We start from the raw sequence: 14,322 nt of genomic DNA, 5'->3' as shown, positions 1-14,322 counted from the left end.
GTTGTTGCTAGCCTGGGAGATGAGTATGTCTTGGTTGAGGAGGTCTTTCGGTTGGTGGAAAAACCTAGCTTGGAGTGGCCCCAGAGAAGTGAGTTGGACTGGGGGTGGAGACTGCTCTGATGTGGGAAGCCTAGCAGAGCTTTTTTCCTTTGAGAAATTTTAACTCTATTTGAACCATACACTTGACACCCCCCCCCCCAAGCCATTTAAAGATCTGATCGCTTTCCATTCTGCTCCACCCTCAGTCTCTATTTGTGGAAAGAAAGAAAGAAAAAAAAAAAAAAAAAAAGCACTTATCACGTCCCATCTGAGGAGAGCAGATTTGTGTGTGTGTGTGGGGCAGGGGGGTCACAGAAGGTAACAATCTAGAAAGTGGCAAGAGATGGGGGTGGGGATTGAAGTTTAGTAATGGGGCTTATTTGTTTTGTAACACCAATGCTTTGCTTTCCACGAAGACTTCGCATCTTGCATTGTTCCTCAAAGGCCCTTCCAGCAAAAGGATTTCAAAAAACTTGCCCACCCCTTCAAATCCCCATTACCCACCGATACTGTCCACCCGCCCATCTACCACCAATTCCCAAGAGCTGCCACGTAGCTGGCTGGGAAAGAAAAGGCAGCGGGTTCCTCCAGGAGGGGCAAGCGAGAAGGGTGGCGTCTCTAAGGGATTTAACCTCCTACCGTTGGTTCCACCACCCCCTCCCTCCAAAGACTGGGACTGAGCCTCCATTTTTGTTTTGGGGCGGAAGGGCAGGGGCTCCCGGGTAGAAGGGGTCAAAGGAAACGGTTATTATCACCTGGGAAGGGAAAGGGGGTGCTGTCTTCCCTCCCTCCCTTTCCTTCAGTCTGCACCCCCTGCACCCACTTCTACCTTCTCGGGGTCTCCCCCCCGCCCTTGTTGCTAAGGCCCGGACCGTCATCCCAGCAACAGCCTCAGTCATGTGACCGGCAATGGCGGCGCTGACGAGAGGTAGGTGAGCCCGGAGCCCCCCACACCCACCGCGTGTCCCCCGGACCCCGCTCGCACCTCTCGCAAGCCCCCCGCTCCCCCTGCACCCCCGCCGCCTCCCTCTTCTTCTGCACGCGGCACCTGGGCCCTCCCTGGGGCCGGTCTGATCATCTTTCTAGCAGCCTCCAGCCTTGGCCTCCATTTGGGGGTTCCGAGGACCGCAAGCGGGCCGCCGTGCACCCCCACCCAGCGGCGGGGCTCCGGGGGCTTCCGCGAGTGGGATGCGGGGAGTTGGTTCCGGGTCGGGTCTTGGAGGAGGTCGTGGGGGAAGGGTGGAGCTGCCTCAATGGATGCCCCCAGGGATTCTTGCCCTTCCCGGCTGTCCCTGCCTCTGGCCGCTGTCTGGAGGAGGGACTGGCCTGGTGTCCGGCCTGGGTTGCCCCACAGGAATCACGGAACCAGCCTAAATTGTGGCCCCGCCTCCCTTTGCTGTGCCAGCGGGACTTGGGGCTAGGACACCTGCGTCCTGGGTCTCCTCTGATGAGGAGGGGGCGTCCTACCATGCACAAACAGTATGGGCTGAGACTCTAGGGTTCCATTTTCACTTTCTGAATCTTGAGGGGCATATGGCCTTGAGGGGACTGTCATGGAGGCACAAACAGACGGAGACTTCTTTTTGGATCAGTCAAGAAATTGAGGTCATGCTAATGGCCCCTCTTTCTAATTGAGCTGCACTTGGAGGTGTTTTGGGGACACTCCTGTAGTTGAACTTGACTGGACTTAGGGGAAACATCAGGCCCCTCCAGCTGAGCCCCACCCCTCCTAAATGCGGATAGGGAACTGAGAGGCAGTGCTGCCTGCGCTAGGTTTAAAAGGTGACAATGAGAACTTTGTTATTGCAGGGGCTGCTACCACTTTGTTGGCATCCCTAACAGACTTCAGCTGCAGGGATTCAGTTAGCTCTCAAGGCTCCCAATCAACAACAGGGGATGAATTATTTGGGAATATGGAGTAGGGCAAAGAGTTGGAAAGAATAAGAATAATATTCCTATTCATGTGATTTGACAAAAGTAGCAAGAATGACCTCTGTCTATGGGCTTTTTCTTTTTTGACTTATCTGTGCCCTAGTCTCCTCCCTCCCCTCCTCTTTTCCTCAGAGCTGGGGGGTTTGGGGGAGATTAGCATGTCGAAGTTCCTTTAGCAACTTGGGGAGAGGCAGGGGACAGGATTCTGCAGGCAGAAGAGAGGAAATGGATGAGAAGTTTTGTTTTTGTGCTGGTTAGTGGAAATTATCACATTTGCCATCATAACCCTTTACCTTCCCCCTTACTCCAGCCCTGGTCAGCTGAGTGTAGAAACAGGGATTTTTGCTGCCATCATCTTCCATGGGCTTTCCAGGTACCTGCCCCCACCCCCAAGAGAACCTCAACCCTTACACTAGTTCTCTCAAATGTTCCAAGTAATCCTGTTCCCAGTAACCTACACCCAGGTTCCTATCTGTTATGTGGGCTGCTGGATGGGGGCCTGTAGGGATTGGGAAAGGGATTTTTCACTTTCCCTCCTTTTCCTTCCCACCCCACAGGTCACACAACCTACAAGTAGGGAGCAGGGGAAGAGAGAGTGAGCCTGCATGCCAATTTTAAGCTCTTCAGGATCAAAGTGAGCAAAAAAGAGGGTCCAAAGTCTCTCTCCCATTTAAAGAGCCCATTTTTCACCCAGAGGGTGGGGGTGGGCAAGTTTCTATGATCTTGGGAGAAATGAAAGGAGAACCAAGACTGATGCTTGTCTCATGTAAAAATAATGTATGGAAGTTTTCTTTTTCTTTAGGGGGTGCCAGAATATGGGAAATAGAAAATGAATTTAGGGGAGGGCTTGGGGGTTGGACTTTGAGAGAATAGAGGTAATGGATGGATTGGAAGGTACCTGAAGTAGGAGGCACTTATATGTGTCAAATGGGGGACCCCCCACCCTGAGTCCCTTTCACCCTGGGGGCAGTGTCGTTCGTCCTGTCCAGAATGGCAGCCTGTGGAGGCACCTGCAAGAACAAAGTGACTGTCTCCAAGCCTGTGTGGGACTTCCTGAGCAAAGAGACCCCAGCCCGGCTGGCCCGGCTTCGGGAGGAGCACCGAGTGTCCATCCTCATAGATGGCGAGACTTCTGACATCTATGTTCTCCAGCTTTCCCCACAGGGTCCTCCCCCAGCCCCTCCTAATGGGCTATACCTGGCCCGGAAGGCCCTTAAGGGGCTGCTGAAAGAGGCAGAGAAAGAGCTGAAGAAAGCTCAGAGGCAGGGGGAGCTTATGGGCTGCCTGGCTTTGGGGGGTGGTGGGGAACACCCTGAGCTGCACCGCCCAGGCCCACCCCCTCTTCGAGCAGCCCCACTCCTGCCCCCAGGGGCACGGGGGCTCCCCCCTCCTCCCCCTCCTCTGCCTCCTCCTCTTCCTCCCCGTCTTCGGGAGGAGGCAGAAGAGCAGGAGAGCACCTGCCCCATCTGTCTCGGGGAGATTCAGAATGCCAAGACGTTGGAGAAGTGCCGGCACTCATTCTGCGAGGGCTGCATCACCCGGGCACTGCAGGTGAAAAAGGCCTGCCCCATGTGTGGCCGCTTCTATGGGCAGCTTGTGGGCAACCAGCCTCAGAATGGGAGGATGCTGGTTTCCAAGGACGCCACCCTCCTACTGCCCAGCTATGAGAAGTATGGCACCATTGTCATCCAGTACGTCTTCCCGCCCGGTGTCCAGGGGGTAAGAAAACCACAGCCTGCCCTTACCATCCGTCTGGTTTCCCTAAGCTTGTCTCTGATTTAGGGAAACTAGCTGAGGGTGGGTGTGTTTTTTAGATGTGATATATCCTGCTGTCTCCCAGAATGCCTTCCTATTCAGTGCCCTGGAGCTAGGAGTTCCCCTTGAAGCCCAGCTTTGTCTATCTCCACGACCCCAACACACACATATAAAAATCGGATATGAGAGCTGGGTTTGTAGCTCAATGGTAGAGTGCCTGCCCAGCATGCAGAGGCCCTGGGTTCAATCTCCAGCACTGCAATAATAAACCAAAACCAAAACAAAACAAAAACCCCAAAATGGTATGAGAGAAAGGAATTGCATACTAGTTCCCTGATGAACATGGCTGTTGATAAATATTCTCAATAGAGGTAAACTCTGTGGAAATGGTGATCCTAGTGTAGGCAGGCACAACTGGAAGGGATCTGACTATCCTAACAGCTGGGAGTGTTCTTTGTTTCAGATTTATGAGATACTAAAAACTTGATGAGAGTGAAAGGTAAAAATAGTAGTGGTCAAGAGCCTACAAGTATCTTCCTGCTGAACAAAGAGTAATGTCCAATTCTGGTTCACAGAGGGATGAGGAAGCTCTGAAGAAGAGAAATAGAAAATGGAGCAGGTTAGACAGTGGCAGAAACATAAGGAGTGTTTTCAGGTGAAGGAGGGAAGGCAGAAAGATAAATTATTCTGTCTCCACCTTTCTGCTGAGTTATTTGGAGAGTCCTAAGGACCAGCTACCTTCTATCACTTTTGAGAATCCATTTCTTGCTGAATTGAGGCTTGAGGGACTGTGACGGTCAAAAGAACCTCTTAACAATAAGGATTATGTCCAGAAACAGGCTTTTGCTTCCCAGACCTGAGAGTCACTCCTTCTATGGAAGGCTGTCAGCCTGCTGTTGCCTGTCAGCACCAGCTGGGGGTGCATAGACAAAAGGCTGGCCAACTCCCCCCACCCCATTAGCATCTAGGCCTTAAGAAGTTCAGCTGCTCACTCTCCACTCTGCTTCTTCTTCCAGGCTGAACACCCAAACCCAGGAGTTCGGTATCCTGGCACCACACGGGTGGCCTACCTCCCGGATTGCCCCGAGGGCAACAAGGTGCTGACCCTGTTCCGCAAGGCGTTTGACCAGCGTCTCACCTTCACTATTGGCACGTCCATGACCACAGGGAGACCAAATGTCATCACCTGGAACGACATCCACCACAAGACCAGCTGCACAGGGGGACCCCAGCTGTGCGACTCCTGTTCATTTTCCTCCTCTTGGATTCTCCCCTTGTATTTCCACTGAGGGAACAATATCAAACCCCTCCCTCTGGAAGCCTCCTAACTGTAGAAGATCACCCCAAACTTTTCAACCAAGTCTGTCATCTCAGTCTTTCCTAGTTTCAATCCTGATGTGCCCAGTTTAACCTACCAAAATATGCAGAATTGGGCTTGGTTTTGGAGGTCCCTCATTAGGGGAGGCAGGGAGGAGTCTGAACGGGGCCTCTACAGAGTGGCCTAGAATGAGTGAGAATAAAACGAGCAAGCCCAAACAATGAACCCTGACCCACATTTCTCTTTGCTCCCAGGTTTGGGTACCCGGACCCCACCTACTTGACCCGGGTTCAAGAGGAACTGAGAGCCAAGGGTATCACAGATGACTGAAGGACAGCCCCCATGCCAAGGCCCTGCCATCCTCCTCTTCTAGGACCCAGCGGAAGCCTCTGTTCTCCTCCCTCCCCCTGCCCCCACACCACACTAGTAGGGGACCTGTCTGACCGGGGAGGGAGTTCTGAGGGGAAAGGGGCAATCCCCTCCCCATCCCCCAATGGCCAAGTGCTTCAGTGCCCTGTGAGCCACTCCCTTCTGTCAGAGGCTGGTCTCCAAGGCTCTGCTCTCTGCTCCCCATGTACATACTCCTAGTTCCCCTGCCCCTCCATTGCTCTTGGCTTCTGGTATGTGCTGTGCTCCAGTGACCAAGCTGAGAAAGGACCTGGGTGGGTCACTTGAACCCCCGCTCCCACATACTGCTCCACTTTGGGCTAAAGTGAGTCCCCCACCCCCATGGAGCCAGCTGTGTGTTCATAAGATACAGTTCTCCTACTTTAACTTTGTCCTTTCTCTCCTGTGTCTCTGTCTGTCAGTCTGTCTTTCTCTCGCTCTTCTCTGCCCCCTATAAGGAGCCTCCTTACCCTGTTCTGGAATCGCCGCCAGACTGTAGCTTTTAATTTAATAAAAATAAAGTAAAATATGCAACTCTCTATGCCACACCCATTATGTTCCGTGGACAGGGTGGGGGTGGGGGTGGGGTGAGGAGCAGGACCTGCTGAGAAGGGGAACGGGATGGTGAGGAAATCCCCGCGTGCCTTCACAGTCTCTCTGCCTCTTGAGAACCCTGGGTTTCATGGTGTTAACTGGTGGGCTCTGTAATAATACTAAGAATCCTGGGCCACACGTCGATCTTAGTCGGGATTAAGAGAGGTTTGTTTTGTTGTTGAACTGTGGTTGTAGAGAAAGGAACAACCCTACCCCCTTTTGCGAAGTTTGGCTGGGGTGGGAGTGGGGCGGAGTCGGGCAGGGGGCGGATTCCGCAGCAGCAACACCCCGGACGCACGCAGGTCTCAGAGCCCCCCAGCTTCCGTGCCCCCTCGGCCCTGAAACTTGAAGCAGGGTAGGGGGTCCAGCATGAAGCCCCCGGACCGCCCCGCCCCTGGCCGCACTGACCGGATACTGGGGGTCATGGGGGGCATGCTACGCGCATGCGCCGTACCCGGGCAGGAGGGGGTAAGAAGGGGGAACCAGTGCTGGGTCGGGGGTCTTTAGGGGCTTTAAGAAGGGCTGCAACCCACAATTCAGTTTACCCGTAAAAAGAGTTATTCGGGATGGACTCAAGGATCCATGAGTTTAATTACGAGGGACATAGCCACGTTCTCGGAGACCTTTCATAACAATGTGGATTTTGACAGGAGGAATAAGGGGAAGGAGAGATCAAGGCTACCTAGACTGGAGAGTTGCTTACAGTCATTCTGTCCCCGCAGCCCCCGAAGAGAAGCTCCCTAGGGTCGGGGTGTACCAAGCCAGAGTGTGACAGTACCGAGGGTGATCAGAGAAGGGAGCAAGAACGTGAGGTCCTCGCCTGGGCTCCGCAGCCCGGTAAGAAACTGGGATGGGGTGGGGCACAGTTTGCCATCCTGCGCCAAGTGGCGATTTCAAAAATATTCTGTTCTTATTAGCATAAAGGTTCGCGTGTAATTTGCATGAGACTCTTTTAGTCTCAGAGACCTCCTCGCTTCTCTTCGCCCTCCAGTCCGATGTGTGTCCCCCACCTCAGCCAGTCTCGAGCCCCCGCTGGAAGAGTGTCCCCGCGCCCCACCCCTGGCTCTTCGCCAGCCCAGGCTCCAGGACTTCGCCTTAATTGGTGATTAGTTTTAGCTGGAGTCCCTGGGCCTGGAGGAAAGAAGGGTCCGGCGAGAGAGCGGGAGTGCATTCCCTACAAAGAGCTCCCTATACACGTACCCCCTACCGGGGGGGGGGGGGGGTCCTGGCCCACTCCCAGCGAGGCCGGGGACAGCCCCAACCCGAAGACATCTTCAACCTGGCCAAGGCCCATCCACCGAGTCCTTCTCCACTGCAGAAGCCGAGGGGCGACCCTGGCAGACCCCGCGGCCACGTTTATCCCCCACCTCAACGCTGTGCAGTCGGAGCCGAGATGGCAGAGGGAGGGGAAACCCAGGCGGGGGAGCCCAGACTGGGGAGGAGGGGCGGAGGCGCTGGGGACTTGGAATGGGAACGTGGTGGTGTCTGGGGGCGGAGGGGGGGATTACGCCAGGAACCCGGCGGGGGCTGGAGGGGGAACACGCAAGAGAGGCGGAGCTGGGCCGCAGAAGCCCCTCCCCTCAACGGCACCGCAGCCGGGCCTGTTGTGCGCTCGCCGCTCGGCCGGGACCCGCGCAGCGCCACTGGCTCGGGGAATCGGCCCCCGCCTCCTCCCCGCCCGGGGCCTAGAGCCACCCAAAACCAGAGGCCGGTGATCAAGCTGGAGCGGCTGCCGCATCCCGGCCCAGCCTCCCCCACCGTCCCTCCCCCTGGCTGGACATCTGGACCCTGGGCCCCGCACCGACAGGGTTCCGGAAACCCTCCCCGCCTAGCTCCGCGGCCAGGCCCCGTGCCACCTTCTCTCTAAAACCCCCAGCCCCCTCCAGAACCAGACTTGGGTCTACTCCTGGACACCCCCTTCCCGTGCTCTCCCTCCCCCCCTCCCCCAGCCTGGAACCCGGTAGGAGGGAGGGGGGGTGTGCGCCTTGCGCCGTCCCCGCCCCGCCCCCCGTGATTCCCCCTGCATGGCCGGCCAGGGTGGGGGACGCGGGGGGGCCCGGGCGCCATGCGCGGGGGGCACAAGGCGGGTCGCTGTGCCTGTCCCCGTGTGATTCGGAAAGTGCTGGCAAAATGCGGCTGCTGCTTCGCCCGGGGGGGACGTGGTGAGTGCGAGGTTGCAGGGATCCAATGTTGAGTGGGGTTGCGGGCTGGGGTTCTAGGCATCTGGTTGTCCTGGCCCTAGGGGTTTAGGTGTGTTTTCCAGAAAGTGACTTAATAGATGGTCTGATCTGTAAGGTCTCTTCTACCTTCAGATTTGTATTAGTTCAAGTTAAGAAAACTGGGGAAGGGGCAGGGAACTCCTAACTCTTTCTTATAGTCAATTATATATGAGAAAAACCTACCCACAACCCCCTTAGCCCTAAAATATCTTCACTCAAATCATTTTGTTGAGACTCTACTTCTGAAGAGGGACAGGGAATGGAGGACTGAGGAAGGAGGGGATTCTGTAAGAGGCTTTATAAAAACTCAAATCACAGCTCTTCTCAATAGTTGGTCAAAGATAACCCTGATGAACTCGCCTCACTGGCCTCCTCAATTTGGCATGTGCATGTGTTGAGAGGTGGGCTGCAGAAGTCTTTTCTTTTTTATAATGATTACTGCAATTGGAGGAGGAAGGAGTCTGGGGGTGGCAGATAGACTCTTAGCTCTTTTTCTCCCTTTCCCAGAGAATGGTCTGTACCCATTGGAAGGGGGAGGGTTGTAGAAGAGCAGATGGCTACCCCCAGCTTCCAGTGTCTGCCCAGATGGTTGCCCCCACCCCCATATCTGTGCTATACTTGGGATATGGGGAACCTCCACATGCAATGGGGTTCAAGCTAGAGAGCCAGATGTTTACTGTCCTTCCTCCCCAGGGTGCCCTGGTGAAATTTCTATCCTAGCCAACTCAAATGAAGATGTCAAGAGATTGAACCCTGGGAGAGGGGGCTGACTGTCATAGAGAGGAGAACCTGGGAGTTCCCTGGAGACCCTGAGTCTGAAGCTGGAGCAGTATCTATTGCCTCCTTTCTTTTTCGTCCCCCCTTAGAATCCTATTCCATTGCTGGCAGTGAGGGGAGTGTATCAGCTTCTGCTGCCTCTGGTCTGGCTGCCCCCTCTGGCCCCAGCTCTGGCCTCAGCTCTGGGCCCTGTTCCCCAGGCCCTCCGGGGCCAGCTAGTAGCCTGAGAAGATGGTTGGATAATTCCAAACATTGTCTCAGTGTGGAAACTGAGGCAGATGATGGTCAAGCAGGACCATATGAGGTGAGCAGGGAGTGCCACAGAAGCATGTAAGACATCCTTGCATGACACTGGGAGAAAGGGCAAGTTGGGACCATTGGTCATTAGCAGACCCAACTACTATCCCTGCTCTTTGACACTTGACCTCTGGCCCCAGAACTGGATGCTGGAGCCAGCTCTAGCCACAGGAGAGGAGCTGCCAGAATTGACCTTGTTAACCACATTGTTGGAGGGCTCTGGAGATAAGACACAGGTATGAAGAAATGGGTATGGGGAGGCTCCCATCACCAAGAGGTATTCATTTTATTACCCTAAGATGTTCTTTCCTTCCAGCCACCTGAAGAGGAGACTTTGTCTCAAGCCCCTGAGAATGAAGAGGAACAGAAGAAGAAGGCTCTGGAAAGGAGTATGTAAGTGTCCATACCCCCTACCTCAGTTGCAGAACTTCCACAAGACTGTAAATGGAATGACCTCTGAGGTTGGCTGTAGTGATGAAAGGGCTTCTAGTCCAAGAGGGAACTGGCTAAACCAAGAACGTGCCCAGACTCTGAAGTGGGGCACTCTCATCCTTCCCTCCTAGGTATGTCCTGAGTGAACTGGTAGAAACAGAGAAAATGTATGTGGACGACTTGGGGCAGATTGTGGAGGTAGCTCCCTTATCCCTTCCCAGCCCTGGTCCACCTGCCCCCTTCCCTTTGCCTGAGAGATGCCTTGGTGCTAGTCTTTCCCACCCTCTCAGTCCTCCCTACTTCTGGACTTCCTGGGGTGGGGGAAACCACCAAGACTGGGCTACATTCTCATGCTTCCATTCCAACCTTCCCACAGGGTTACATGGCCACCATGGCTGCTCAGGGGGTCCCTGAGAGTCTTCGAGGCCGTGACAGGATTGTGTTTGGGAACATCCAGCAAATCTTTGAGTGGCACCGAGAGTGAGTTGTGGAGCCCTGAGAGCCAGGTCCTGGGGAGGGACAATTCATCTGGTAGTCTCTGTATCTCAGCCTCCAGCCCAATGAGACCAAGGAACGTTTGGAGTTGTAGGGGACACAACTAGGGCATACAGCTGGAAACCAGAGACGTGTTAGAGAGGTAAGGAGTCTGAAATGTACTTGACTTACCTTTCTCTACCAACCCTCCCAGCTATTTCCTGCAAGAGCTACAGCGGTGTTTGAAGGATCCTGATTGGCTGGCTCAGCTATTCATCAAACATGTGAGGCTCCAGAGGGTGGGGCTTAGGAGGGGAGGGGCTGGGGAATGGGTTAGTGTGATCTGGAGAAGTGCCCTCCCTCCTAGTTAACCCTACTTTCTTTTCTCTGTTATTCCTGTTAGGAGCGTCGGCTGCATATGTACGTGGTATATTGTCAGAATAAGCCCAAGTCAGAGCACGTGGTGTCAGAGTTTGGGGACAGCTACTTTGAGGTCAGTGGCAGAGGTGCCTTGGGGGAAGGAAGACAGAGAATCAGCATGACCAGGTTTTCTAGGCTGCATAACTACCCTGTCCCTGTCCTCAGGAGCTCAGGCAGCAGCTGGGGCACCGACTTCAGCTCAATGACCTCCTCATCAAACCTGTGCAGCGGATAATGAAATACCAACTGCTGCTCAAGGTCAGGATCACCTTCTCCCAGGGGGTTCAGCTGGTTGGGACAGCAGTTTCCTCTGTCATCTCCCCAGGGTTCTCAAGGCTCCCCATACTTCTTGGAGGTCCTCACCTGTGTCCTTAGGAGAGGCGGTGAGAGCATTTGATAGTGTCCCATGACCACCCTGAGCATTTCTTCTCTGTATTTTAGGATTTTCTCAAGTATTACAGTAGAGCTGGGATGGATACTGAAGAGCTGGAGGTAAGGACCTCCAGATCCTCAAGGACACACCATATTTGGGAGTTCCTCCAGCCCCATGGGTGGTTTGGAACTGTCTGGTTTGGGGGCGGGGGCAGTTGGTGTGGAGATGTGTGAAGAAGCGGCTGGCTGAATAAACCTTTTTTTCCAATAATTCCTCTCTTTGCCCAACAATGTTCCTCTCACCTGCATCCCAGCAAGCCGTAGAGGTCATGTGTTTTGTGCCAAAGCGCTGCAACGATATGATGACTCTGGGGAGACTTCGGGGATTTGAGGTATGGAGATGGGGCAGGAGTCTGGCAGCCCAGTGCTTCTGTATTTGGTTTTGGCACTCTGGAGGTCCTTTTGGGGAATTATCTTCTTCTTTGGGACTGATACCACAATTGGTTGGGAGAACTGAGGAAGGAAGGGAGGGAGGAGCAGACAGTTGCCTTTTTCCTCCTATTGAGCTTAAAGGCCATATTCTTTGGTTCCAGGGCAAACTGACTGCTCAAGGGAAGCTCTTGGGCCAGGACACATTTTGGGTTACGGAACCTGAGGCTCTCGGGCTACTTTCCTCCCGGGGTCGAGAGAGGCGAGTCTTCCTCTTTGAGCAAATCATCATCTTCAGTGAGGCTCTGGGAGGAGGAACTCGAGGTGGCACACAACCTGGATATGTGTACAAGAGCAGCATTAAGGTGGGGAGAGGACAACTGGGATGGGGTGAGGTCTCTGAGATGATATCTGGCTCTTGGATTTGTTGGAGGCATCTGAAGAATCTGGGGACTCTCTCTCTTTTTAAAAAATATTTTTCAGTTGTAGATGGACACACGTAGCTTTTTTCTTTATTTTTATGTGGTGTGAGGATTGAACCCACTAAGCTGCAGCCCCAGCCCAGGGGACTATCTCTTATTTGCCAATCCAGGTGAGCTGCCTGGGGCTGGAGGGGAACCTCCAAGGTGACCCTTGCCGCTTTGCACTGACCTCCAGAGGGCCAGAAGGTGGGATCCAGCGCTATGTCCTACAGGCTTCAGACCCTACAGTCAGTCAGGCTTGGATCAAACAAGTGGCTCAGATCCTGGAAAGCCAGCGGGACTTTCTCAATGGTGAGGCTCTCATTCCCCCCTCCTCCACATACTCCCTCAGCCCTTTGACCTCTTCAGTCCTTCACCATCCAATATCTAGCACCTATCTTTTGACTCCAGCTTCTTTCCACTTCCAGTTTTGCGTATTAACTCAAGATTTGGTAACTCAAAATCCTCTAAAGCCCCCAACACTCTACATTGAGAGTCCTCAGGCTGGAGGGAGGGCAAAATTGGAGGATGACACAAACAGCCCTTAAAGAAAGGGACCTGTCTCTGCTGTAACACTCTTTCTGTTCCTCTCTTTGCCTCAGCATTGCAGTCACCCATTGAGTACCAGAGACGGGAAAGCCAGACCAACAGCCTGGGGCGGCTAGGAGGGCCTGGGATAGGGAGCCCTGGGAGAATTCGTACTGGAGACCGGTCTCAAGTCAGCACACACACACCCATCAATGGCTCTCTCCCCTCCCTACTGTTGTTGCCCAAAGGGGAAGTGGCCAGAGCCCCGCTGTCTCTGGACACACAGGTATAAGGAACACAGTTCTCTGTTTAAGCAGAATGGGGAGGGCCTCTTTTGTTTGTGGATCCCCAGCCCCTTCCATATCATTCCTTTCTTCCACCACCTTTTGTGTACCCCTTTCTACTTCTTATCCCTCCATTTACCTTTGGGGAAAGGGGAGGTGACTTGGCTAGGGGATTAAACTGAAAAGAGGAATGAGGGTAGATTGATGGTCTTTGTTGATCCTCTGACTTGAATCTTTCTTTAGGCCCCTGGTGACAACTCCCAGGCACCCCATGGCTCTTCTCCAGTCCTTCCAACACCAAACACCCCTCCCTGTCAGGCCAGACTTGCCAAGTTGGATGAAGATGAGCTGTAACTGATGAAGGCCACGGGGTGGTGCTGACTCAGCCACCTATTCCCCAAGGAACTTCAGGGCAATCCTCTGGTTTCACTCCAGAGTTCTTCCTTCTTATTATGTCTGCAGGGTGGGCAAGGCTGGGAAAGATGTCAACTCGGAGGACAGTACCTAGATCCAAAAGGACTTCTTTCTAACCCAGGAACCCAGGATCCTTCAGCTCCACCCCTATGCATGCATCATGGTCCCTCCAAAATGAAGATATATGGGTGGTCCAGAGGGAAGCCTGGGGCAGGGGCCAGATAGAAATTATTGGTTTTGGTTTTGATTTTGTTTTTTTCTGTTTTCTGAGAATAAAGGTTTTGTTATATCACTGAGGCTGCTGTCTTAGCAGAGGGAAGGAGAGGCTGCAGTGGGTATGAAGTGTTATGGAAAAGATCAGCTGGCCCCCGTTATTTTAGGAGGGGTTTGGTGAAAGGAGCAGGGCACAAGGTATAAGATAAAAGATACTGTTATCTTTGTCCTTAACTGCAGTTGCAGCATCTCACAAACCAGAGTTGGGACTTTGGGCCACTAGAAAACCCTACATTATTTTTGATGTATTCTCCCTTTTATCCAACCCTTCTTTCCTTCCCATTCACCCTCTGGTCTAGACCCACCAGAAGACTCAGTATCCTGTGACTTCCCATCATTCTTCAAATACCCAGATACTAAAGCACAAAATACCCAATATACCTTTTCTTCTGAGGCCTCTGTGTTCTGCTGATGTAGAATGGGAAGGTAAAGAAGAGCCTGGAGTTTTGAGCCCCTTCCTGACTTGGGTCTTCTTTGCTTTCTGGGAGGTCATAGGGCATGTCCATGCTGCACAGGCAGAGATTTTCTTCAAACTCAGATCCAAGAGTGGAGAGTCCAAAGGGGTCTTCACCCCTACCAACTTCTGGCACAGCCCCTGGAACACAGAGTCAAACATACAGAGATTCACATGCCCTGTTCTGGTCCTGTGCATCTGTATGTCCACTGTGTCCGTTTGTCCCCTGGGTTCCATCACGTGTACTGGGGCTTCCTCAGCAGACAATAGACTGCTGGGGTGGGAGGGTGAGGAGATGCTGGAGTCTCCCTGTGGGCCCCAGGTCCCTCTGGCTGACAATGAAGGGAGGGATCTGTAATGGGGAGACAGGACGTAGGACCCAGATAAGATTTCTGGGGAACAATAGGAGGAATTGAAGAGGGGAGACCCACCCTCTCTGCACCCCACCCCTGGGGCTTTGGGG

General features: G+C 53.6%; 2 protein-coding genes across 8 annotated transcripts; both read left to right on the top strand.

Moving 5' to 3' along the window:
- Positions 1-734: 734 nt before the first annotated feature.
- Positions 735-5,970, top strand: Dtx3 (deltex E3 ubiquitin ligase 3). Of its 3 annotated transcripts, none has more exons than XM_027926126.3 (6): positions 736-967; positions 2,282-2,344; positions 2,529-2,605; positions 2,961-3,690; positions 4,743-4,960; positions 5,299-5,970. In XM_027926126.3, the coding sequence occupies exons 3-6, from the start codon at positions 2,577-2,579 to the stop codon at positions 5,372-5,374; spliced, it is 1,053 nt and encodes a 350-aa protein (XP_027781927.1). In that variant the 5' UTR covers positions 736-967; positions 2,282-2,344; positions 2,529-2,576; the 3' UTR covers positions 5,375-5,970. The 3 variants fall into 3 exon arrangements, with proteins under 3 accessions (XP_027781935.1, XP_027781927.1, XP_027781944.1); XM_027926143.3 differs by having other exon boundaries at positions 738-967; positions 2,942-3,690; XM_027926134.2 differs by lacking the exon at positions 2,282-2,344 and having other exon boundaries at positions 735-967.
- Positions 5,971-6,062: 92 nt separating this feature from the next.
- On the top strand, positions 6,063-13,853 carry Arhgef25 (Rho guanine nucleotide exchange factor 25). Of its 5 annotated transcripts, XM_027928602.2 has the most exons (16): positions 6,309-6,493; positions 6,748-6,862; positions 9,111-9,325; positions 9,459-9,554; positions 9,635-9,711; positions 9,882-9,948; positions 10,127-10,230; positions 10,439-10,508; positions 10,628-10,717; positions 10,810-10,902; positions 11,086-11,136; positions 11,331-11,408; positions 11,610-11,810; positions 12,038-12,218; positions 12,509-12,720; positions 12,962-13,853. In XM_027928602.2, exons 1-16 carry the CDS (start codon positions 6,395-6,397, stop codon positions 13,070-13,072), a joined length of 1,860 nt encoding a protein of 619 aa, XP_027784403.1. In that variant the 5' UTR covers positions 6,309-6,394; the 3' UTR covers positions 13,073-13,853. The 5 variants fall into 5 exon arrangements, with proteins under 5 accessions (XP_071465827.1, XP_027784403.1, XP_071465825.1 ...); XM_071609724.1 differs by having other exon boundaries at positions 11,331-11,810; XM_027928609.3 differs by lacking the exons at positions 6,309-6,493; positions 6,748-6,862 and adding an exon at positions 7,615-8,187.
- Positions 13,854-14,322: the final 469 nt, after the last annotated feature.

Source organism: Marmota flaviventris, chromosome 3, assembly GCF_047511675.1.
Source record: "Marmota flaviventris isolate mMarFla1 chromosome 3, mMarFla1.hap1, whole genome shotgun sequence".
Taxonomy (NCBI): domain Eukaryota; kingdom Metazoa; phylum Chordata; class Mammalia; order Rodentia; family Sciuridae; genus Marmota; species Marmota flaviventris.
This window is presented reverse-complemented; position numbering and strand designations above follow the sequence as displayed.

What these genes read in the sequence shown, in the direction of transcription:
- Dtx3 (XM_027926134.2), top strand. Translation starts at nt 2,577, where the DNA reads ATGCCAATTTTAAGCTCTTCAGGATCAAA. An exon ending in TTAAGCTCTTCAGGATCAAA is followed by an intron (nt 2,606 to 2,960) that starts GTGAGCAAAAAA and finishes CGTCCTGTCCAG; the next exon opens with AATGGCAGCCTGTGGAGGCA. An exon ending in TCCCGCCCGGTGTCCAGGGG is followed by an intron (nt 3,691 to 4,742) that starts GTAAGAAAACCA and finishes TTCTTCTTCCAG; the next exon opens with GCTGAACACCCAAACCCAGG.
- Arhgef25 (XM_071609724.1), top strand. Translation starts at nt 6,395, where the DNA reads ATGAAGCCCCCGGACCGCCCCGCCCCTGGCCGCACTGACCGGATACTG. An exon ending in GTCAAGCAGGACCATATGAG is followed by an intron (nt 9,326 to 9,458) that starts GTGAGCAGGGAG and finishes CTCTGGCCCCAG; the next exon opens with AACTGGATGCTGGAGCCAGC. An exon ending in CTCAGCTATTCATCAAACAT is followed by an intron (nt 10,509 to 10,627) that starts GTGAGGCTCCAG and finishes TATTCCTGTTAG; the next exon opens with GAGCGTCGGCTGCATATGTA.